We start from the raw sequence: 21,744 nt of genomic DNA, 5'->3' as shown, positions 1-21,744 counted from the left end.
CCCCGTTTGCCTCATGTTGTTCACGGCTCCTCCCGCTGCCTTAGGGAAAATGGCTACAACCGCGATTGCAAGCCGACCACTCCGGTGTCCCTGGAACGTCTATGGTGCTGCCTCCTGCTATGCTCCTTCCAAGGGCCTACTAGGGTGCGCGCGCACGCCACCCACGTCTTTATTCCAGTAATGGCGTGAACCTCGGGGGCGTTCCCCTCTACTGACGTCATGCCATCCAGGCATATAGCCTGAACTCATTTGCTAGCTCATTGAGTTAGCAACAGATTGGTCTCGGTCGGTCTTAGCTACTCTGCCGCTCCCTGCTGCCACTGGAAGCTCCCTCTCTTCCCTTCGGGGTATTGTTAACCTGGGTACCCACTCCTCGTGGGCCCTCTGCTGTATTTCAGGTGCCTTACAGGGATGGTCACTTTGAATATTTAGTGATGCCCTTTGGCCTGTGCAACGCCCCGGCTGTCTTCCAAAATTTAATGAACGACATTTTCAGAGATCTCCTCTAAAAATGTGTTGTCATATACTTAGATGACATCTTGATATTCTCCCAAGACATGACCACTCATCTGGAGGATGTCAAAAGAGTGCTGCAAAGACTCCGGGAGAATCATCTATACACTAAGTTGTCTTTGAGTTTCACAAAGAATCAGTGCCTTTCCTGGGCTACATTGTTTCCAACCAAGGTTTCCAAATGGATCCACAAAAGCTGGAGAGCATAAAGAAATGGACTCAACCCACTGGTCTGAAGGCTCTCAGACATTTCTTAAGTTTCACCAACTATTACAGGACCTTCATCAAAAACTACTCCATGCTCACTGTTCCGCTCACAGCTATGACAAAGAAGGGTGCCAATGTTGCTAATTGGTCTACGGAGGCTATCACTGCATTCCAGAAACTAAAAGATACCTTCTCGAGCAAGCCATGTCTCCGACACCCGGATCCCACTAAGCCCTTCATCGTTGAGGTCGATGCCTCAGACGTTGGTGTAGGGGCCGTGCTAAGCCAGGCCGGAGATTCCAAGGCTTTACACCCATTCCTCTCTCGCCGCTTCTCTCCTACAGAGAAAAATTATGAAATAGGAGATAAAGAGCTCCTGGCAATAAAGATGGCATTGTCTCGAAGGAGTGCTACATCAAGTCACGGTCTTCACAGACCATAAGAATTTGGAATACCTCCGCCACGCACAGCTCCTAAACCATAGGCAAGCAAGATGGTCTCTGTTTTTCAACAGATTTGACTTTGTGCTGAAGTACCACCCTGGAGATAAAAACATCAGAGCAGATGCCCTATCTCGCTCATTCCTCTCTGAGGATATCCCAAAGGAACCGCAACATATCATCGACCCAAAGAGAGTCATTTTGGCAGCTACGCATTCAGTACCTGCAGGTAAAACCATCGTACCCAAGAACCTCAGGAAAAAGCTGTTAGCTTGGGCTCACAATTCCAAACTGGCTGGACACCCTGGTCAACGCAGAACTTTGTCTAAACTGCAACAGTTTTACTGGTGGCCTACCATGAAGGAAGACACATTTTCCTATGTTGCCTCCTGCGCAAATTGTGCCAGACAGAAGACACCACCCGGTCGCCCTTGGGGTTTACTCCAACCCTTACCTGTGCCAGACGAACCATGGACACATATCGCTACAGACTTTGATGGATTTACCACTCTCAGGAGGAAACAACACGATTTGGGTAACTGTTGACAGGTTCTCAAAGATGGCTCACTTCATGGCTCTCCCTGGACTACCCACAGCTATGGAGCTTGCCAAGCTATTCATCACACACATCTTCCGCCTACACGGCATGCCCAAGCACATAGTCTCCAATCGCGGAATCCAATTCACAGCCAAATTCTGGAAGGCACTATGCAAGAAGTTGGACATTTCTCTAGACTTCACCTCTGCATACAATCCTCAATCTAACTGGCAAACAGAGAGGATGAACAGGACACTCAAGCAATTCATCCATGCCTATGTGAACACTCGCCAGAATGATTGGGCAGAACTGTTGCCCTGGGCTGAATTCGCCATCAACTCACATCCAGCAACATCCACTGGATCAACACCATTCAAGTGGTTTTCGGATGACTCCCATTACCACCCTCTCCACTTCCATTGTCCATGTCATCCCCAGCAGCTCAAGCAACTGCCACAGATATTAAACAACTCTGGACTCAAACCAAAGAGATGCTTATCAAAGCAGGACTTCAAGCTAAGAAAGAATACGATGCTCACCAATGCAGGGCTCCAGATTTCAAGCCTGGTGACAAAGTCTGGCTATCTACTAAGCACTTAAGACTTAAAATACCTTCAGCTCGCTTCGCTCCATGCTTCATTGGACCTTTTCCTATTCTCCGACGATTAGGCAATCTCACCTATAGTCTGAAGCTACCACCTACGCTGAAGATCCATAATGCGTTCCAAGTCTCACTATTGAAGCCATTGATCCTTAGTGAGTTCTCGAACAAGATACCTGAACCAATACCAATAGATGCAGAAGAAGACATTGAGTACAAGGTAGATGCAGTCCTTGACATAAGAAGAAAAGGCAGAGTATGGGAATACCTCCTGTCATGGGAAGGTTATGGACCTGAAGATAATTCTTGGACACCTATTGCTAATATACTGGATAAGAGATGCTACAAGAATTCCACAAGATGCATCCTCAGAAACCAAGACCAGGTAGGAAACAGTCCGGAGGACACCCTTTGAAGGGGAGTACTGTTTGCCCTGTTTGCCTCACCTTGTTCACGGCTCCTCCCATTGCCTTAGGGAAAATGGCTACTGCCGCGTCTGCAAGCCAACCACTCCAGCATCCCCAGAACGGCTATGGTGCTGCCTCCCGCCATGCTCCTCCCAAGGTCCTACTAGGGTGCACACATGCACGCCACCCACGTCTTTATTCCAGCAATGGTGCGAACCTCGGGCGCGTTCCCCTCTACTGACGTCATGCCATCCGGGTATATAGCCTGAACTCATTTGCTAGCTCGTTGAGTTAGCAACAGATTGGTCTTGGCTGGTCTTAGCTACTCTGCTGCTTCCTGCTGCCACTGGAAGCTCTCTCTCTACCCTTCGGGGTATTGCTAACCTGGGTACCTGCTTCTCGGGGGCCCTCTGCTTTATTTCAGGTGCCTTACAGGGATCAGGTACTTGCTCCTCGAGGGCCTGCTCTCCCTGCCTCGGTGCCAAGTACCAACTTTCTCTACCTGGTGGAATCGCATACCTACAGCAAACATCTAGTGAGTAATCTAACTCTCAGTCTATCTCATTCACAGTACTGCCGTGCTGGGAAACCTACACTGGACTTCAACTATACCATCGGGGTGAGAAGGGCTCCCTCTGCTGAGGGTCCTGAGCCTGCTACATCCAGACTACCTCACTACTGCCATCTCTGGTGGCTCACTTCATTGCAGTCTAATAAAAGAACTAATTCTGTGTTTGTGCGTCTGCGTTTAGCCAAGTGTTTTGGCACCTCACGGGGCTCCACCCCCTGTGGGTGTGGTCATCTGCCACAGCACCCGAAAATCCACCCAAACACCGCTAAACCATAACACCTAGAGGTGCAGTCCATATGTATTGCACATATTAAGAAAGGTGGAAGGAAGGCAAAACGATTACCATCATGGCTAAAACGTGAGGTAAAATGGGCTATTTTAGCCAAAAAAAATATCCTTCAAAAATTAGAAGAAGGATCCATCTGAAGAAAATAGGATAAAACATAAGCATTGTCAAGTTAAGTGTAAAACATTGCTAAGACAGGCGAAGAGAGAATTTGAAATGAAGTTGGCCGTAGAGGCAAAAACTCATAATAAAAACTTTTTTAAATATATCCAAAGCAAGAAACCTGTGAGGGAGTTGTTTGGACCATTAGATGACCGAGGTGTTAAAGGGGCTCTTAGGGAAGATAAGGCCATTGCAGAAAGACTAAATGAATTCTTTGCTCTGTGTTTACTAATGAGGATGTTGGGGAGATTCTAGTTCCGATATGGTTTTTAAGGGTGATGATTCAGATAAACTGAACCAAATCACTGTGAAGCTGGAAGATGTAGTAGGCCAGATTGACAAACTAAAGAGTAGCAAATTGCCTGGATCTGATGGTATGTACCCCAGGGTTCTTAAGAAACTTAAAAATGAAATTTCAGATCTAATAGTTAAAATTTGTAACCTATCATTAAAATCATCCATTATACTTGGCATGCCCTGACCTGGGGTCCTTTTTCTCCTGCAGAGCAATTAAATGTGCACAGAATTTAGCCAGATAGAGGGGGATTGGCTAAATGTATATAGCTGATTTTAACCACAGAAATCTTTTGAATATTGACTCATATTATAATCCCTAATATTTGTCCATGAGTTAGTTTTATTATATTTTGGTTTTCTACTTGAAAATTTAGGTTCGATTATATATATAATACTACCCTTCCTTTAATTTGTGTACAGTTTACATTTTATCCATAGCTACATGAAATATTAGAATCTACCATATACCTGAAAAAAAGCAATAAATTAAAGAAATGCATTCAATTTGACAAAAATGTCTTTGTCACATGTTGTTTCCCTGGGAGATCCTGAAACTTGTGATAACCGCTGAACACATTTAAGGCTATTGTTTGAATATTGTTGCATGATGCTTGAAACTGCAGTTAGTTCTGGAAGTTTTGAATGGTTTCCACAATGCTGAAAAGTCTTAATTGTCTCTTCTCTCTGTTTTTCAGAAATCAAGGATGATAAGTGTGGTAAAACATGCCACACCAGTGCAAAGTAAGTGAAGCAATTGGGCCACTGATCACTTCCTATAGACAAACCGTGGGCCTGTGAAACACATCTGCTTTGAATAAAGCCCTATGCAGTCTATTCTCCAAGGGCCAGTGGGACTGGAATCCTTGTCCCTTTTATTTTTCAGTCAGGCAGCAACACAGAGACAGGACCCAGTCCTTACTTTCTGACCTGGACCCCCAGCAAATAACTAACATCTGCATAGCTGCAGGAATCCAAAATAGAAACCAGCACCAAAACTAAAATTGAAAATACTTTCCATTGACTGCAATGGAACAAATGTAGGGTTTCACTCTAGACGACTTTGACCATCTACAGGGCTGTCTCAAATCTTCTTCACTCTGAAAGATTTTAAGCTTAAAATGTGATCATTTATTTTCATTAATATAAAGTAAGGTCATTTCTGCCTGCTTATTTTAAATGCCATTGCACATCATAAGCTATCGTCACTGGTGGATGACTACAGTGGATTCAAGTGGTAATACCTTCAGCAGGATTTTGTTTCGATAGCATGGATCAACTTGTGGTTTCTTGTTCTTTCTGTCTACCGCAGTTGCATTCTAAACCCTGACGGCACGGCCTTCTGCAAGTGTGCGGCTGGTTTCTCAGGAAACGGGACACTGTGTACAGGCAAGTGAACTCTGCTGCCATCCTTTCTCACATGAAAAGAAGAGCTGCTGAGTGAGCTTGACATTTCCAGTCACTTGATAGGAGCTCGGGAATGGATGCCATGCCACAAAAAAAAAAAAGTAGTGGAACATGCTAGATGCAGCATCACTAGAACATGTGTATGAAACGCTGCAGACATTTAAGTGAGAAGCCTACAACATAATCTCCATGTGGCTCTATGTTTTGGTTCTAGAAACTTGGAATATACTGTATCTGGGGCTTTTTTGTCCTGCGTGCAAAGTAGAATTTATTTTGCTGAATGTAGAGTTGTAGGACCGGTGAGATTTAGAATCCTAGACTGTGCTTCATTTGGGGCATCAGTGATCAACAGACCAAATTTGAAAATACATTTTTTAACCTATGCAGCTGAAGTTACAGTGTTAGGCATGTCCTTATTCATTTCTGCCTTAGGCAAAAGGTCAGCTCTTTCACTTACTGCTAAGAAATGCCCTCCCTGGCCGTAGTTAATTTTAAATGCCAGTTGAGCTGAAACTCAACACCATGTCTGCATAATTCACATTACTGCTCTGGGTGAGATGATCCCCTTATGATTCATACCTGCAGGACAGTGAACAACTGCATCATCAAAGGCTAATAAGGTAGGGTTACCAGACAGCTCCCGGTTATTGCAGCCAGACCAAGCTAGTCCTCCTCTTGCACTCAAAGAAGGTAAACTCCTCAGTGGATTGGAAGGTCTGGAAACCCTATGGTAAAGAAAACATGCTGTGCAAAGAAAGCTCTTAAGAAAAGTGAGTGAATCCTAATGAGCTCATACAAAAGGTATAGCCATGGGTGATAGGCCTGGGGGGTGGGGAGGGGTCTGTGTCCCATCCCTAGTAGCAAGGTCATGTCACATCTGAGTCAGCCTCTAAAAGGTGCAGGAGTAGGACTTAAGGGGCTGGAGGCATTGAAATTACTGCCAGTCTCCGTGATCCCCAGCAACTTTAAGGAGGCTAACTTGAATGTGAAACACCACTGCCCTTGGGCTAGATATGTAAAAATGAGGCCATCAAAGTCTCTGTTTACTTTTGGCAGGTAATTATTCATATCCCCCCCCCCCCCCCCTCTCCTCTCAGCCCCTTCAAAGGTCAACAATGCCTGGGCTGGGTGGAAGCCTATTTACATAATTGTTCTTCCCCAGCCTGAGAGATTAACCCTTGTATAAAACAGGAGTTTTAGCCACAGAGGGAGAGTGAGGAAAAGTAGAAAAAGGCCAGGGAGACAGTGAAGAGACAGGAGAGATACAGTGTTTCCAGAAATTAAAAGGGTTTTGCTGCTGTGAAGACCCAAACCCAAACTGAGGGAGGGTGGAGGGAGATGGCCACAGTACCCACCCATGTAAACCTTGTCCTCCTTCCCCCTGAAAATATTCCGTTCTGGTTATGCCCTTGCACATACAAGGTGCTAGTCAAGCTTCACCTCTGAATTCTGTATGTATGGCTGATTGCCAAATTGTGTGCAACAGACATTGAACAAAATACAAAGAAGGGTCACTGGCATTATCAAGGGCATAGGAAGTGAAACTGTGAAGAAAGGTGGATCTGTGGTGAATCACACTACAAAAACAATACAACAAAAAAACAACAAAAGAGATTTTCATTCTGGTTTACCAGATCATATTCTAACGATGGGCCAGTCATGGGACGACACTGCAACAGGGCAACTCACCCTAGGACACCACAAAGCTCCTCAACGGCAGGGATGATGCCAACAACCTACTCCTCCTGCAGGCCTCCCTCCTCCATGGTGGGAAACAGGGTATTTCCCTGTACGTACCAGGATCAGTCCAGACTGCTGGGTTATGCCTCCCGTCCAGCAGATGGAGTCAGAGAGAAACTGAAAAGGCACCACTGATATACCCTGGTGCGCCCCCTGCGATCCTCCAGTATATCTCTGACTCCAGCAGATGAGAGAGCATAACCTTGCGGTCCTGATCTCCTGTAAATTGAATTGTGAAGGGATTTCCCTATCAGGTTTGACTTAATATAGAGGAGAAATCCTGTGACTAGATCAATTAGTGATTTGTACCTAATTTGGTAATAATAAGTGGAGCCATAGCAGGCCAGGCAGGGCACTGCCCTACAGCCTTTTCCCGGGGTTTCTTTCAGTCTTACCCAGTGAGAGGAGGGGAGGATTAATCGGTGGGCCGGTCACTCTTCCTATCCGCCTCCTGAGAAGTTTCATTCCTCGGAGAAGAAAGTTTAGTCGGGTGTGCTACACCCCCTGCAGGCTCCACCAGCCACTTGTCTGTGAGGTACTTTAGCTGCCGGTGGCAGCGCTATTAAAAAAAAAAAAATTTAAAAACGAGGTAATTGTGTCCACTGCCTGCGTTCCTCACTGTGGTCTCCGGAAGGGGTGGCTCGTCACCCAGCCCTTACTCGCGCCGTTTTTCGCGCCGTTTTTTTGGTATTAAAAAAAAAAAAAAAACCCATGCCCCGAGGCACTGTTTGTACGGCATGTGGGGAGCCGGGCCGTTGGCTCTCCCGCGAGGGCCTTTGCTCCCGGTGCCTTCCCGGGGGTGAGGGTTCCTCGCGGGGGTCAGCCGCGGCCGGGAGCTCCCCTTCCCCGCGGCGTGGGGCACGGCCAGCGTCGGCCAAATCTCGGCAGTCCGCGCTGCCGATACCGGGGGCGGCGGCCATTTTAGAAAATTCGGCGGCCATTTTAAATGACTCGGATCGCGATGCGGTTTCATCGGAAGAAGGGAATGACTCCCCCCCCCCTGTCCCCACCGGATCTTAGCCCCCGTGGGTTTCCAGGGCCTGTTAATTTGCCACCTGTGGGAGCAAAAGGAGGTTCTTTGAAGAGGCCTCATCCCTTTTCCTCACAATTTGTACTTTTGCTCCACAAGGCTTATATGGAGGCCGAAGCGGAATGGGAGCAGGGTACTCCTGCCCCAGATAAACGGGGGAGACTTTCTACTGGTCTCTTTGGCTTGGGGGATGCAGCCCCGGCTCCTCCTCAACCTCCGCAGCAGGCTGCTCCAGCTCCTTCGGCTCCCCCTCCAAAACCTCCTCAGTATGTAGCTCCGGCCCCCCTTTCACAGGATCCGTCCACGCCGGATCCTGATATGGATGTAGGGGGTACGGACCCGGTTGAGGGGGATGATCCTCAGATACTCCGCTTATTTCATAAGGAAGAACTGGATCCCTTGATTGCCCATGTTCTTCGGGAACTAAAGATTCCAGTACCCCAGGTTGACTCCAATTCCCAGCCAGGGGATTTTGAATTAGACGGGCTCCGCACGCCTGCACATGCCTTTCCTTTTCATAATAAACTGTTTCAGCTTGTATCCCGGGAATGGGATAATACGGAGGCAACTCTTAGGGTCAGCCGCGCTATGGATAAGCTTTACCCTCTCCCTGCGGATTCCTTGGAGCTCCTTAGGGTGCCAAGGGTGGATTCGGTGGTCACTGCCATGGCTAAACATACCACCATTCCCGTAACAGGGGGTACGGCCCTTAAGGATCTTCAGGATCGGAAGCTGGAGACGTTGCTTAAGCGCATCTTTGAGCTTTCGGCTTTGGGAGTACGGGCGGCCGTTTGCAGCTGCATGGTACAAAGGGCTACCCTTCGTTGGGTACAACAGATGTTGACATCTCAAGATCTGCCTCCGGATGAAGCAGAGCAAGCAAACCGTATAGAATCCGCGGTGGCTTACGCCGTGGATGCCTTTTATGACCTCCTCCGCACTTCGGCCCGGTCTATGTCTTCGGCTGTGTCGGCACGGAGGTTACTCTGGCTGCGTCATTGGGCGGCGGACTCTTCCTCCAAGGCCCAACTCGGTTCCTTTCCCTTTCGGGGCAAGTTGTTATTTGGCACCGAGTTAGAAGACCTTATCCGATCTTTGGGGGAGAATAAAGTGTTTAAGTTGCCAGAGGACAAGCCTAGATTTTTTCGCCCTTCGGGTACCTTCCGCGGACAGTTTCGCGGGCAACGCCGTTTTCGCTCGGGAAGGGGGTCCTCTTTTGCTACCCGACAGCCATCTCCGCGTTCCCAGTCATGGACTCCTTCCTTTCGTGGTAGAAGGCCGGCACGCGCAGGGGCGTCTCATACCTTCGCCACCTCTAAGGCGGCTCAATGAAGGGACGCCGGTCCATTCCTCCGTCCCGGAGGTAGGAGGACGTCTCTCTTACTTTCGGGAGGAATGCGCCACAATTACCTCAGACCAATGGGTCCTCGACATTATATCTCACGGCTACGCCCTAGATTTTGCAAGGCCCCTGCGCGATTTGTTCCTTATCTCTCCCAGCGGTTCTCAGGTAAAGCAACAGCGAATTGCTCAGACCCTGGAGCGATTGCAGGCACTGGGTGCAATAGTGCCTGTGCCGCCCGCTGAGCAACGCACGGGCCGTTATTCCATCTATTTCATCGTTCCCAAGAAGGAGGGCACATTTCGGCCGATTCTGGATCTCAAGCGAGTCAACAGGGCGTTGCGCATACCGCGGTTTCGGATGGAGACCCTGCGCTCGGTCATAGCGGCGGTACACAAAGGCGAGTATTTGGCTTCCTTAGATCTCACGGAGGCTTACTTGCACATAGGGATACAAGAGTTCCATCAAAGATTTCTGCGCTTTATGGTCCTGGGATCTCACTTCCAGTTTTGTGCTCTTCCGTTCGGTCTGGCGACAGCTCCGAGGGTGTTCACCAAGGTAATGGTGGTGGTGGCGGCGAGTCTTCGGAGAGACGGAGTGTTGGTACACCCGTATTTGGACGATTGGCTCATCCGAGCAAAATCGCGACGTCTCTGCGAAGATGCGATTCAGGCAGTCCTTCACCGGCTCCACTCCTTGGGGTGGGTGGTCAATTACACCAAGAGCCATCTGATCCCCTCCCAGAATTTGGAATTTCTGGGCGCCTCGTTCGATACGAAAGTGGGAAAGGTTTCTCTCCCACAGGCAAGGATGGAGCGTCTCCTCGCCCTTCCCCTGCCTGTGGTATGGGATTACTTACAGGTTCTTGGATATATGGCATCCACACTGGATTTGGTTCCGTGGTCATTTGCGCATATGCGGCCGCTATAGAGGGCGCTTCTGTCTCGTTGGGACCCCAAATCGGAAGAGTTTCAGATACCTTTGCCACTCTTACCCCCAGCGAGGACCAGTCTACAATGGTGGTTGGATCCGGTCCACTTGCTCCAAGGCACCGATTTGGATCCGCCTCAATGGATCATTGTCACGACCGATGCCAGTCTGACGGGCTGGGGAGCAGTCTGTCAGTCTCAGTCCGCTCAGGAACGTTGGACGCCTCCTCAGACCAAGTGGTCGATCAATCGTTTGGAAACAAGGGCGGTTCGCCTAGCATTACAGCACTTTCTGCCTTTGATTCGGGACAGAGCAGTTCGGGTTCTGTCCGACAACGCAACCACGGTAGCGTATATAAATCTGCAAGGCGGTACACGGAGTCTACCGGTAGCAACCGAAGCCAGCCAGTTGATGGTGTGGGCAGAGCAGCACCTGTCTCGGATTGCGGCGTCCCACATCGCAGGAGTCGACAACGTTCAAGCAGACTATCTCAGCCGGCAACGACTAGACCCGGGAGAGTGGGAACTATCTCCCGAGGCACTCAGACTCATCTGTCGCCGGTGGGGAACTCCCCGGTTGGACCTCATGGCAACTCGTTTGAATGCCAAGGCAGCTCGCTTCTTCAGTCGCAGAAGGGAACACGGGTCGGAGGGCGTAGACGCGCTAGCTCTTCCCTGGCCTGCGCACGTTCTTCTGTATGTGTTTCCACCGTGGCCGTTGGTGGGGAAAATATTGCGTTGCATAGAATCCCACACGGGACCCGTCATTCTCGTAGCTCCGGAGTGGCCGAGGAGGCCGTGGTTCGCCGACCTCATCAATCTAACGGTGGACGGCCCCTTGCAGCTCGGTCATCTGCCTCGACTCCTTCGGCAGGGTCCAGTATTTTTCGACCAGGCCGATCGCTTTTGTCTAGCGACTTGGCTTATGAGAGGCGGCAATTGAGAAGGAAAGGATATTCCGAGTCGGTCATTACTACTCTTCTGCAGGCTCGTAAGCCCTCTACCTCGGTTGCTTATGTCAGGATATGGAAGGTTTTTGACTCCTGGTGTCAGGGTCTGGAAGTGCCGTCGCGGAAGGCTACGGTGTCTCATATTCTGACTTTTTTGCAAGAGGGTCTAAAGAAGGGTTTATCCTATAATTCTCTGCGTGTGCAGGTAGCGGCCTTAGGCTGTTACCGCTGTAAACTTGACGGAGTTTCCATTGCCATGCATCCGGACGTTGCACGATTTTTAAAGGGAGTTAAACATTTGCGACCCCCGGTGCGACCTATCTGTCCTTCTTGGAGTTTAAATTTGGGTCTCCGGGGTCTTTGTACTTCTCCGTTTGAGCCTCTACGAAGGGCTACTCTCAAGGATCTCACTCTCAAAACTGTTTTTCTCGTCGCTATTTGTTCAGCTCGCCGAATCTCGGAACTTCAGGCGTTGTCTTGTAGGGAACCTTTTCTCCGTATTTCTAATTCGGGGGTTTCTCTACGTACCGTTCCTTCGTTTTTGCCTAAGGTAGTTTCCGCCTTTCACGTCAACCAGACGGTGGACCTACCGGCATTTGCGGTGGACGGGGCTGAGGCGTCGCGGCAACCGGAACTTCGCAAGTTGGATGTTCGAAGGACGCTCTTGCGGTACCTGGACGTTACCAACCCCTTTCGGTTGTCTGATCATCTGTTTGTCTTGTGGGGTGGTCCAAAGAAGGGAAATAAAGCTTCAAAAACTACGATCGCACGCTGGTTGAAAGAGGCGATTGTGTCTACTTACATTTCCCAAGGTCGCACCGTTCCGGAGGGTCTTAAGGCTCATTCTCTGCGCTCCCAGGCGGCGTCGTGGGCAGAGAGTGGGTTTATTTCCTCGCAGGAAATTTGCCGAGCGGCTACTTGGAAGACATTGCACACCTTTGCGAGACATTACCGTTTGGACGTGCGCGCTCCGACGGTGGACTCATTCGGCAGTGGTGTGCTTCGTGCGGGACTGTCAGGGTCCCACCCCGTTTAGGGCAGCTTGGGTACTTCCCAGCAGTTTGGACTGATCCTGGTACGTACAGGGAAAGGAAAATTAGGACTTACCTGATAATTTTCATTCCTGTAGTACCAAGGATCAGTCCAGACGCCCGCCCATTTCAGTGAAGAGTGTAGAGTCCCGCAACTGTTGTTTTTTCATGTTTTTCGGGTTCCGTTTTTTACGGGCACTTGCTTGTTTTCATGGTTTCCTCGTTTTTTCCACATGTTCATATACGTTTCATCTTTATATTGAGCTAGTCACAGAATTTGCCATTGTTTTCTAATTTCATACTGCTTTGTTATGGATTATACTGGAGGATCGCAGGGGGCGCACCAGGGTATATCAGTGGTGCCTTTTCAGTTTCTCTCTGACTCCATCTGCTGGACGGGAGGCATAACCCAGCAGTCTGGACTGATCCTTGGTACTACAGGAATGAAAATTATCAGGTAAGTCCTAATTTTCCTATAAGTCCCAGCCACGCTCTAAGCCTTGCCTCAGCAATAGGTCCTCCGCTTATCTGCAGTGCATGTTGCTTCAGCGTTCCTGATCCTGTCTTGCTTTCACCAGCTGTCGGTATGGACCTAGTGCATTCGCCTACTTGGCTGCGTCAACCACGCAACAGCACAAGGGTCCACTATTCTTACACATACATAGGATATTAAAAGTCATTATAATGAGTTGTTTTAGTTTCTTCACACTAAGAAGCTGAGTCATTAAAGATCATACTAAAAAATGTTATCATCTGTATTCAAATTTAGATTAGTGATCTAGTCATAAAGCTAATTGTATGTAGAACATGCACACATTAAAAGGGTCATGATAATGGGAGTGTGGCACTTTTAATAGCTTCACAATTTACATATTTAAATCCTGTGCAGTAACCAGCCCAGATTGCAACGGCCAGTGTGAGAACTCTTACTTCCCTCTCCAGCAAATACCAAGGCCCTCTTCAGACCCCAGTCTGTTGAAGAAGGCAACCCCTCCACCAGTCAAGGCATCCCGCAAACAAGGTCTCCCTCAGATCAAGATCCCCAATCAAGGTAGCCCCCTGCCAACAAGTCCCCCTAAAGAAGCCCTCTGCTTCCAGGCCCGCTGCTCCAAAAGCCCCAACTCATCAACACGCTCTACCTAAAATCTTTGTCAGCTGGAGAGAGGTCCTTGACCTCCTGCTAGTACTGCTAAACATCTCCAAATGGTGCCACTTAGTAGCACTTTATACTTTGATAGGCTGCTAAGCACACTAACTATTAACTTGCTGTGCTAATTTGGAAAGAGCCTGAGAAGCTTAGTAAATTTAGTGGGGGATTTAGTGGTCAGGGTAATAGGGACAAATTTGCTTATTATCCCCCAGCTGTATATTTTGCATGCATGCTCATTTTTAGCATGTGCACACTCAATTTAGGGCAAATTTTTACCAATATTAAATTGCTAGTTATTAGGGGCCAACTTCACATGCATGCTGAAAGCCTTTAGCATGTACATTGAAATCCTTTAGCATTCTCCCTAAAGTTCGCTGCACTAAAAGCAAATCAATATTAGCTCTGAAGAAAAAGCAAAATGTACCTCCATTTTAGGAATGAAATGAACTTAAAAGGGTTAATAATGTTCATCTGTGCTCCACATGTTTATCTCATCTAAGATAAAATGTGCATTAATCCTGGGTTAGGAACTTTACCTTCATCTTTTTTTTTATATTTACAGTATTTGTAGTAGTGAGGATTATATTCCTCTAGCTATTTTTTGCTTTGATCTGATTTTCTGATCGTTATCCAAGATCCTCTAAAACAGTGATTCTCAACCCAGTCCTTGGAGCAAAACCTAGCCAGTCAGGTTTTCAGGATAACACAATGAATATACATGATATGGATCTGCATACAAGGGTGGTAGTGCATACCTCTCTCATGCATATTCATTTGGATATGCTGAAAACCTGACTGGCTAGGTGTGGCCCTGAGGACTGGGATGAGAACCACTGCCTATAAAGTAGTTTGGCTGCTGTATTAGTCTGCCTGAATGCACAGAAATAAAGGTTAACCAAACAAAACAAAAAAAATATATATATATATAAGATGATATAAGATGATACCTTTTTTATTGGACTACATTAATATATACTCTCTTCTTCAGGTCAGAATTCAAATGATCAAAAGATGACATTTACCAGGAAATATAAAATAGTGTGATTGCAATAACTGAATCATCATTCCAGTTATAGGGTGAAGAAGAAGGGTGGCAGGAAGGAGTGAGGGGAGGTTTGATGGTGATCAGAATGATAAGGGAAATGGGACAGCTCCTCTATGAGGAAAGACTAAAGAGGTTAGGACTTTTCAGCTTGGAGAAGAGATGGTTGAGGGGGGATATGATAGAGGTGTTTAAAATCATGAGAGGTCTAGAATGGGTAGATGTGAATCGGTTATTTACTCTTTCAGATAATAGAAAGACTAGGGGGTACTCCATGAAGTTAGCATGTGGCACATTTAAAACTAATCGGAGAAAGTTCTTTTTCACTCAATGCACAATTAAACTCTGGAATTTGTTGCCAGAGGATGTGGTTAGTGCAGTTAGTATAGCTGTGTTTAAAAAAGGATTGGATAAGTTCTTGGAGGAGAAGTCCATTACCTGCTATTAATTAAGTTGACTTAGTTTTTGGGTACTTGCCAGGTTCTTATGGCCTGGATTGGCCACTGTGGAAACAGGATGCTGGGCTTGATGGACCCTTGGTCTGACCTAGTATGACATGTTCTTAAGTTCTTATGGTATTGGGGAAGCTTCTGTTGGGCCTCTGCATTACCCAGCTTCGCCTGTCATCAGTGGGGACCTGCAGGGTTCCTCCTTGCAGGTTGAGTCAACCTTACTTCAGCCTTACCCCGCAACAAGTGTGTAGCGTCTGTGCTACCTATGGATGTGGACTAACCTGTAAATAAATCAGAACTGCTTTGGAACCACAGTTTATGCATGTGGTTAGTGCAGTTAGTATAGCTGTGTTTAAAAAAGGATTGGATAAATTCTTGGAGGAGAAGTCCATTACCTGCTAATAATTGAGTTGACTACTCAATTAATAGCAGCCACTACTATTACTAGCAATGGTAACATGGAATAGACTTAGTTTTGGGATACTTGCCAAGTTCTCATGGTCTGGATTGGCCAATGTTGGAAACAGGATGCTGGGCTCGATGGACCCTTGGTCTGACCCAGTATGGCATGTTCTTATGTGACAGGCAGTATAATTTTATGATTCATAAGGTGATAGGAAATCTTGATTGCTATTGAGACCTTTATTGTCAGTTCCAAAGTGTCCGATCACTGACTTCAAACATCTCGCTTTCTTGGATTGTTGTAAAGTTTCCTTTGATTATCCTGGTCTTAAGGGCAATGCTGCAGTGGTCGGTCTAGTTCCAAAAGGTTCTCTCCTCTGGATGTGTCACCGTATATGCCTTTATCCAAAATACAGGGGCAAACACCTCAATATCCTGACTGAATCCTTCAAACAAAAGGGCTTCAACTCAGTTTGCAAGAAGATTGCTTGTTCACTTACAGTAATGGCAAATTTACTGCAATAAAAAGAAAGGAAACCACAAAGTGAGTACCTCTTGTAGCTATGTTGCCACTATGCAAATATCCTGAATAGGCACCTGTCTAAAGTGGAGATCGAAGCAGACATAGCTCTCAACCGAAGGGCTTTGATCCTGGAAGTTAAACGCTCGGATTTAGTAGAATAGCAGAAGTGGATGCATTGAGTTAACCAGTTTGCTAGTGTCTGTTTAGTAGAGATGAGCTTCGTTTTTTTTTCTACCGGGTCGTTTTTTGAGTCGGACGCTTCGGGGTAAAGTTCGTTTTTCCTTGGTTAGTTTTTTTGGAAAAACGAACAAAAATTAAATGGGGAAAAATGAAACGGGCTCAAAAAATGACATAGGAAAACGAAGCTAAAAAAAACCCACCCCAAGCTTTAAAATTTATTATAATACATTAAATACAAACCCCCCCCCCCCATCCTGATCCCTCCCCAAGACTTACTAACATCCCTGGTGGTCCAGCAGGGTCCCGCGAGGGGATTTCTCCCTCCGTGCCATCGGGCTGTCTGGCCTGCCTCTATCAAAATTTCGCCGATAGCCTTTGACCTACTATGTCACAGGGGCTACCGGTGCCATTGGTCAGCCCCTGTCACATGGCCATCGGCACCATCCATTGCTCCTACCATGTGACAGGGGCTGACCAATGGCACCGGTAGCCCCTGTGACATAGTAAGGGCAAAGGCTATCAGCGTCATTTTGATTACTGGCAGCCAATGGTCCGAGTGCAGGAGGTCGCTCCCGGAGCCCCGCTGGACTTTTGGCAAGTCTTGTGGAGTTCAGGAGGGTCCCCCAAGACTTGCCAAAAGTTCCAAGGCAGGGAAGAGGTAGTGGAATGCTCTGACCTCCCTGCTGGAGGGCTGGGGGGGTGGATTCTGAGAGGATACTAACCTGTCAAAGAAGGTTTGAAGAATCCCCATAATATGGGACAGTGATTGAGAGGCTGCAGCTTGCAACCCTTGGATGGTATTTGCAGATGTCTTTTTCTTTTTAGCTGGTGGAGAGCTGTCCTGACCCCTTCTAAGGGAAGTCGACTTTTCAGTCCGCTTTATAAGGTGGTCTGAAGATTCCTGGGTCCATGACTTCTTGTGGGTGGGTTCAGTGGGAAATTTGCCTGAAGTCGATGAAGAGGAGCACCTTGAAATGTGAGGGGTGTCAACATTTGAATCGCCAAATTCTTCCAAATCAGAGATAGTGAACACCTTAGGCAGATATTTGGCCTGGTGTAACTGTCCCCTAGCAGTACTCTCCGACACATGGTGTTTTTGTGTCAAATGTGTCAAGGCTTGCTTAGTCTTCATCGGTTTCGAAGCATGCATCGGAGTCAGATGCATCGGTACCCCCGAAGCATGGTCCGATGCCGATTGTGTTGCACTTGTCGCTGATTGTAGGCATGTTGGTCGACGCAGTTCATCGATCGATTTGCATCAGTCGGAATCCTGTGTCAGCTTCGAAGGCTCAGTCCAATGCTTGTCCTCACTAAATGTGTCAGGTGACACATTTAACGCAGTGGCGCTTGTTTGACTGTGCTTCAATGCATTGGAAAACTTACAGGAATGCCCAGGTTTTATATCTGCCGCCTTGGCCTTCAGAGATTCGTGGACTTACTAGAATTCAATTCCAAGGAGGACGCCCACTTTGTTTCTCAGATCTGCTGGGTTCTCGCCCTGGTGAAGACTACGTGGAGTACTGGGTAAGGGCAAAGGAACCAGATAGGCCCTCCTCCAATTTCCGTAGTCTGGTGATTTTCAAGGCTCTCTGCCACTGGGCCCTTGGTGACACCCTGCCATAATCCTGGCAGGATGCCTGATTGTGATCTGGCCCAAGACATAAATAACAATGGGTATGTCCGTCTCTCACGGACATGATTTTGCAGCATTATCAAAACTTAAATCAGGGAGTTTTTGGAGTCATCAGGGCACTGAAAAGTGCTGTTTGAGGTTCACCAAAGTGATATTGTGAGAGAGAGAGAGAGAAAACAATTGCCAGAGAGACAAGAGAGAGAAGAACCCGTGACCGTTGCTGTGCAGAAAAGCGAAAAACTGAGGAGAGACAATTAGTCACGCGGGAAGGCACCGCACAGGCATACAGGAGCAAAGTTTAAAGTTCTAGAAGAAGTTCCTGCTTCAGGCCACCAGGGGGCACACCCAGACAGCATGGCTTATCTGCAGGGGGGGGGGGGAAGACAACTTCTAACATCTCAGAAAGAAGAAATTGACACATACTCTTCAAATGTAACTAAAGTATGCCAACACATATACAGGACCCCATAATCACCCACATGGGAAAATCATTCAACATAAGGGGATCCTACTCATGCTCCTCCTTTAATGTGGTGTATCTTGTTCAATGTGAAAATGAGGCTACATTGTTGAGACAGGCCAGGCATTAAAGGAAAGAATCAATTCACACTGACACAAGGTCAAACACCTCAGGGGGAGCATTTTTCAGAACCAGATCACTGCATCAATTACCTTGTGATCAAGATAATCAAAGGAAATGTAAAACAATCCAGCCACGCCAGGCTTTGAAGTCAAAATGATTGGCTACTTTGGGACTGAAAAAAAAAGAACTCAATGAAGACTTACAGGTAAATTTTAAAATCCCGGTGCACGCCAAAACTGGGAGATATGCAAGTATGTCCGGCCGGCATGCGCCGTGCAGGTTTTAAAAGTCACCCAAGTACACATGTATCTTCCAGTATGTGCACAAATAAGTTGCAAAAAAGGAGGAGAGTGTGGGCGTGGTCTGTGCAGGACATGGGCATTCCAGGAATTTAACATGACATGTGCACATAAGTATTTGCGCACACAAGTGCATGCTGGGGTCCCCTGTCACGTAACTTTACTACTGCTATGGATGGTGTGTGAGTACGAAAATAAAAAATTCTAGGCTAGTCAGCAGGGTTTTAAGGATTGGTGCTAAAAAAAAATAAAAGGGAGGCTATTTAATTGGAGGGGTTAGGAAGTCCTATCCCTTACCTGGCGAACTGAGAACGAATTGGGTAAACTGGTAATTGCGTCGGCATGTGTGTCTACTAAAATCCTGCCACTTACCCGGTAGAGGTGGCATTTGCACACACATGTATGCGGGTACAACCTATTTTATACCATACGCGCATATACACGCATATGTTATAATATGGCTGCATCCTTCAGAGTGGGCCGGTATGCAAGCGTGCATATGCTCCTATGCGTCAGTATGAAAGTTAACGCCCCTGGTTTCCTATCACATTATGAACCATAAAATTATGTTGCCTGTAACCTTCTGATTACCCATCAAACCTCCCTCAACTCTTTTCCTTCACCCTATGACTGGAATGCCTTTTATGATTCACTTATTGCAACCACACTACATTATATTTCCAGGTAATGTCATCTTTTGCTCATTTAAATTCCTGAACTGAAGAGGAGAGTATTAACTCTCAAAAGCTAGTCAAGAAATGCATTGAGTTGGTCCAATAAAAGGGTATCATCTTATATATTTTTTGGTTTTTATTTGTTAACCTTTATTTCTGTCCAAGATCCTCTATTGAGGATTATTTTCCCGGATCTAATTTTCAGTCAAAACTTGTTGATCTTATTATCAGATCATTATCCAAAATACACAGAGAGCCATGCGTTATGATCAAGGAGCTGGATTATCTCTGACTTCCTGTTGTAAAGAAATCAGTAAGTCAGGGGTGGCCAGCTCCGGTCCTTGAGAGTCACAAACAGGCCAGGTATTCAGGATCTCCACAGTGAATATGCATGAGATAGATTTGCATGCCATGGAGGCAAGGCATGCAAATCTATCTCATGCATATTCATTTTGTACATCCTGAAAACCAGGCCAGTTTGTGTTGCTTGAGAACTGGAACTGGACACTCCTGCAATAAGGAGAAGAGATGAATGACATCTTTAAACAAAACAGTCCTTTAAGTATATTTTCCATTTTGTTTATTTATTTGTAGCTATTGATGCATGTGGGACTAGCAATGGAGGATGCTCTGTCAATGCAGAATGTAAAAGGACTACCCCCGGAAATCGAATGTGTGCTTGCAAAGCTAACTATACAGGAGATGGCATAGTGTGCCTTGGTAAGTCTTAGTACTAAAAAAAAGAAAAGTTTATAGAATTTTTGTATCCCAAAACATTTGAAAATTACTGTGCAGGACAGAGGAGCCTCAAGACAATATAAGGCCAGTTTTCCATGAAGAAATTTCATTGCATCACTGTTACTACTAGCAATGTATTGGTCCTTCCTGCTAAACCTTTAGTGACTATGCATTCCCCCTAGACCCACTGTATCTTGTGTTCTCATTAGATTGGAAAGCAAGTTTCACATTAATCTAGTTGAAACTAATGTTCAATTGCCTGTTTTTGAGTAATAACAGAACTGCATTTGAAAACAAACAGAAAATATTCCACATTCAATTCTGGACTAACTAATCTAGAAGTGAATACTAGAAGCCCAGAAACCGATTATGATGGCAGATAAGGGCTGTAAGCCCTGCCTACCCCACCCAATTTAATTCCTTTTGCAATGTCATAGACAACAGTTGGATCTGTGGCATTCCCCCTTCACTTCTTTGCGTGTTACAGGCTTTCTAGAAGGATCTGTGTGTGAAAATAGTAAGATAGTCTCAAATGTACCCTACAAAAGAACATCAAGATCAACAGATGCAATTATAGGAGGATAACACTGGGCATTTTACTGAAAAAATTTTAAACCCAGCTACACAAACATCTTTCACCACGTCCTCTGGCAATGAATTCCAGAGATAAATTATGCATTGAGTAAAAAAAATATTTTCTCCTATTTGTCTGAAAGATACTACTTAATGACTTCATTGCATGTCCCCTAATCTATGTACTTTTTGAAAGAGTAAACAACGTTTACCCATTTCACTCATTATTTTATAGACCTCTATCATATCCCCCCTCATCCATCTGTTCTCCAAGATGAAGAGCCCTAACATCTTTAGTCTTTCCTCATAGGGGAATCATTCCATCCCCTTTATCATTTTGGTCGCTTTTCTCTGTACCTTTTCTAATTTTGCTATATCTTTTTTGAGATGTGGTGACCAATACTGCACACAATACTCATAGGGGTAAATTTTCAAACCTACGCACGGGCGTACATGTGCGCGCGCTACCTGGTGCGCACACATGCACGCCCGATTTTATAACATGCACGCATGTTATTAAATCTGGGGTCGGCGCGCATAATGGGGAGCACACTAGTGCATCTTGAGTGCGCCGATGCCTGTGGCCTTCCCCCGATCACTTCCCCCTATTCTAACCTTCCCACCCCTTCCTCCAACCTTTCCCCCCTAGCCCTACTCTAACACCCCCCCCCCCCCCCGACCTCTTACTGCCGGCACACGCTCCTTCAACACAGCGGGAAATGGTTACTGTGCCGGAGGCCTTTGGCCCCACCCCTGCCCGGCCCCCAGGCCGCCCCTTTTGTAAAACCCCGGGACTTAGACGCGTCCCGGGCTTTACACGCGTCGCTGGGCCTTTATAAAACAGACCTGGCGTGCGTAACCCGATTTACGCGCATATAGCTTTTAAAATCCGGCCCATAATGTGTATGTATCACCTCATGGTGCCTCTGTATCACACCATGGAGCGATAAAGAGGCATTTTGATATTCTCTGTTTTATTCTCCATTCCTTTCCTAATAATCCCTACCATTCTATTTGCTTTCTTGGCCGCTGCTGCACACTAAGCAG

The 21,744-nt window shown here is 46.6% G+C and overlaps 1 protein-coding gene across 1 annotated transcript in view; it reads left to right on the top strand.

Annotated features, from left to right (window-relative positions):
* The window catches only part of STAB2 (stabilin 2), a 473,152-nt gene that overhangs the window by 244,471 nt on the left and 206,937 nt on the right, over nucleotides 1-21,744 (top strand). The window contains 3 exon segments of the mRNA XM_029599680.1: nucleotides 4,718-4,763; nucleotides 5,332-5,408; nucleotides 19,981-20,106. Coding sequence (XP_029455540.1) covers nucleotides 4,718-4,763; nucleotides 5,332-5,408; nucleotides 19,981-20,106 — 249 coding nt within the window.

Source organism: Rhinatrema bivittatum, chromosome 4 (assembly GCF_901001135.1).
Source record: "Rhinatrema bivittatum chromosome 4, aRhiBiv1.1, whole genome shotgun sequence".
Taxonomy (NCBI): domain Eukaryota; kingdom Metazoa; phylum Chordata; class Amphibia; order Gymnophiona; family Rhinatrematidae; genus Rhinatrema; species Rhinatrema bivittatum.
The sequence above is the reverse complement of the archived record's forward strand: the minus strand, read 5'-3'. Positions and strand labels throughout refer to the sequence as shown.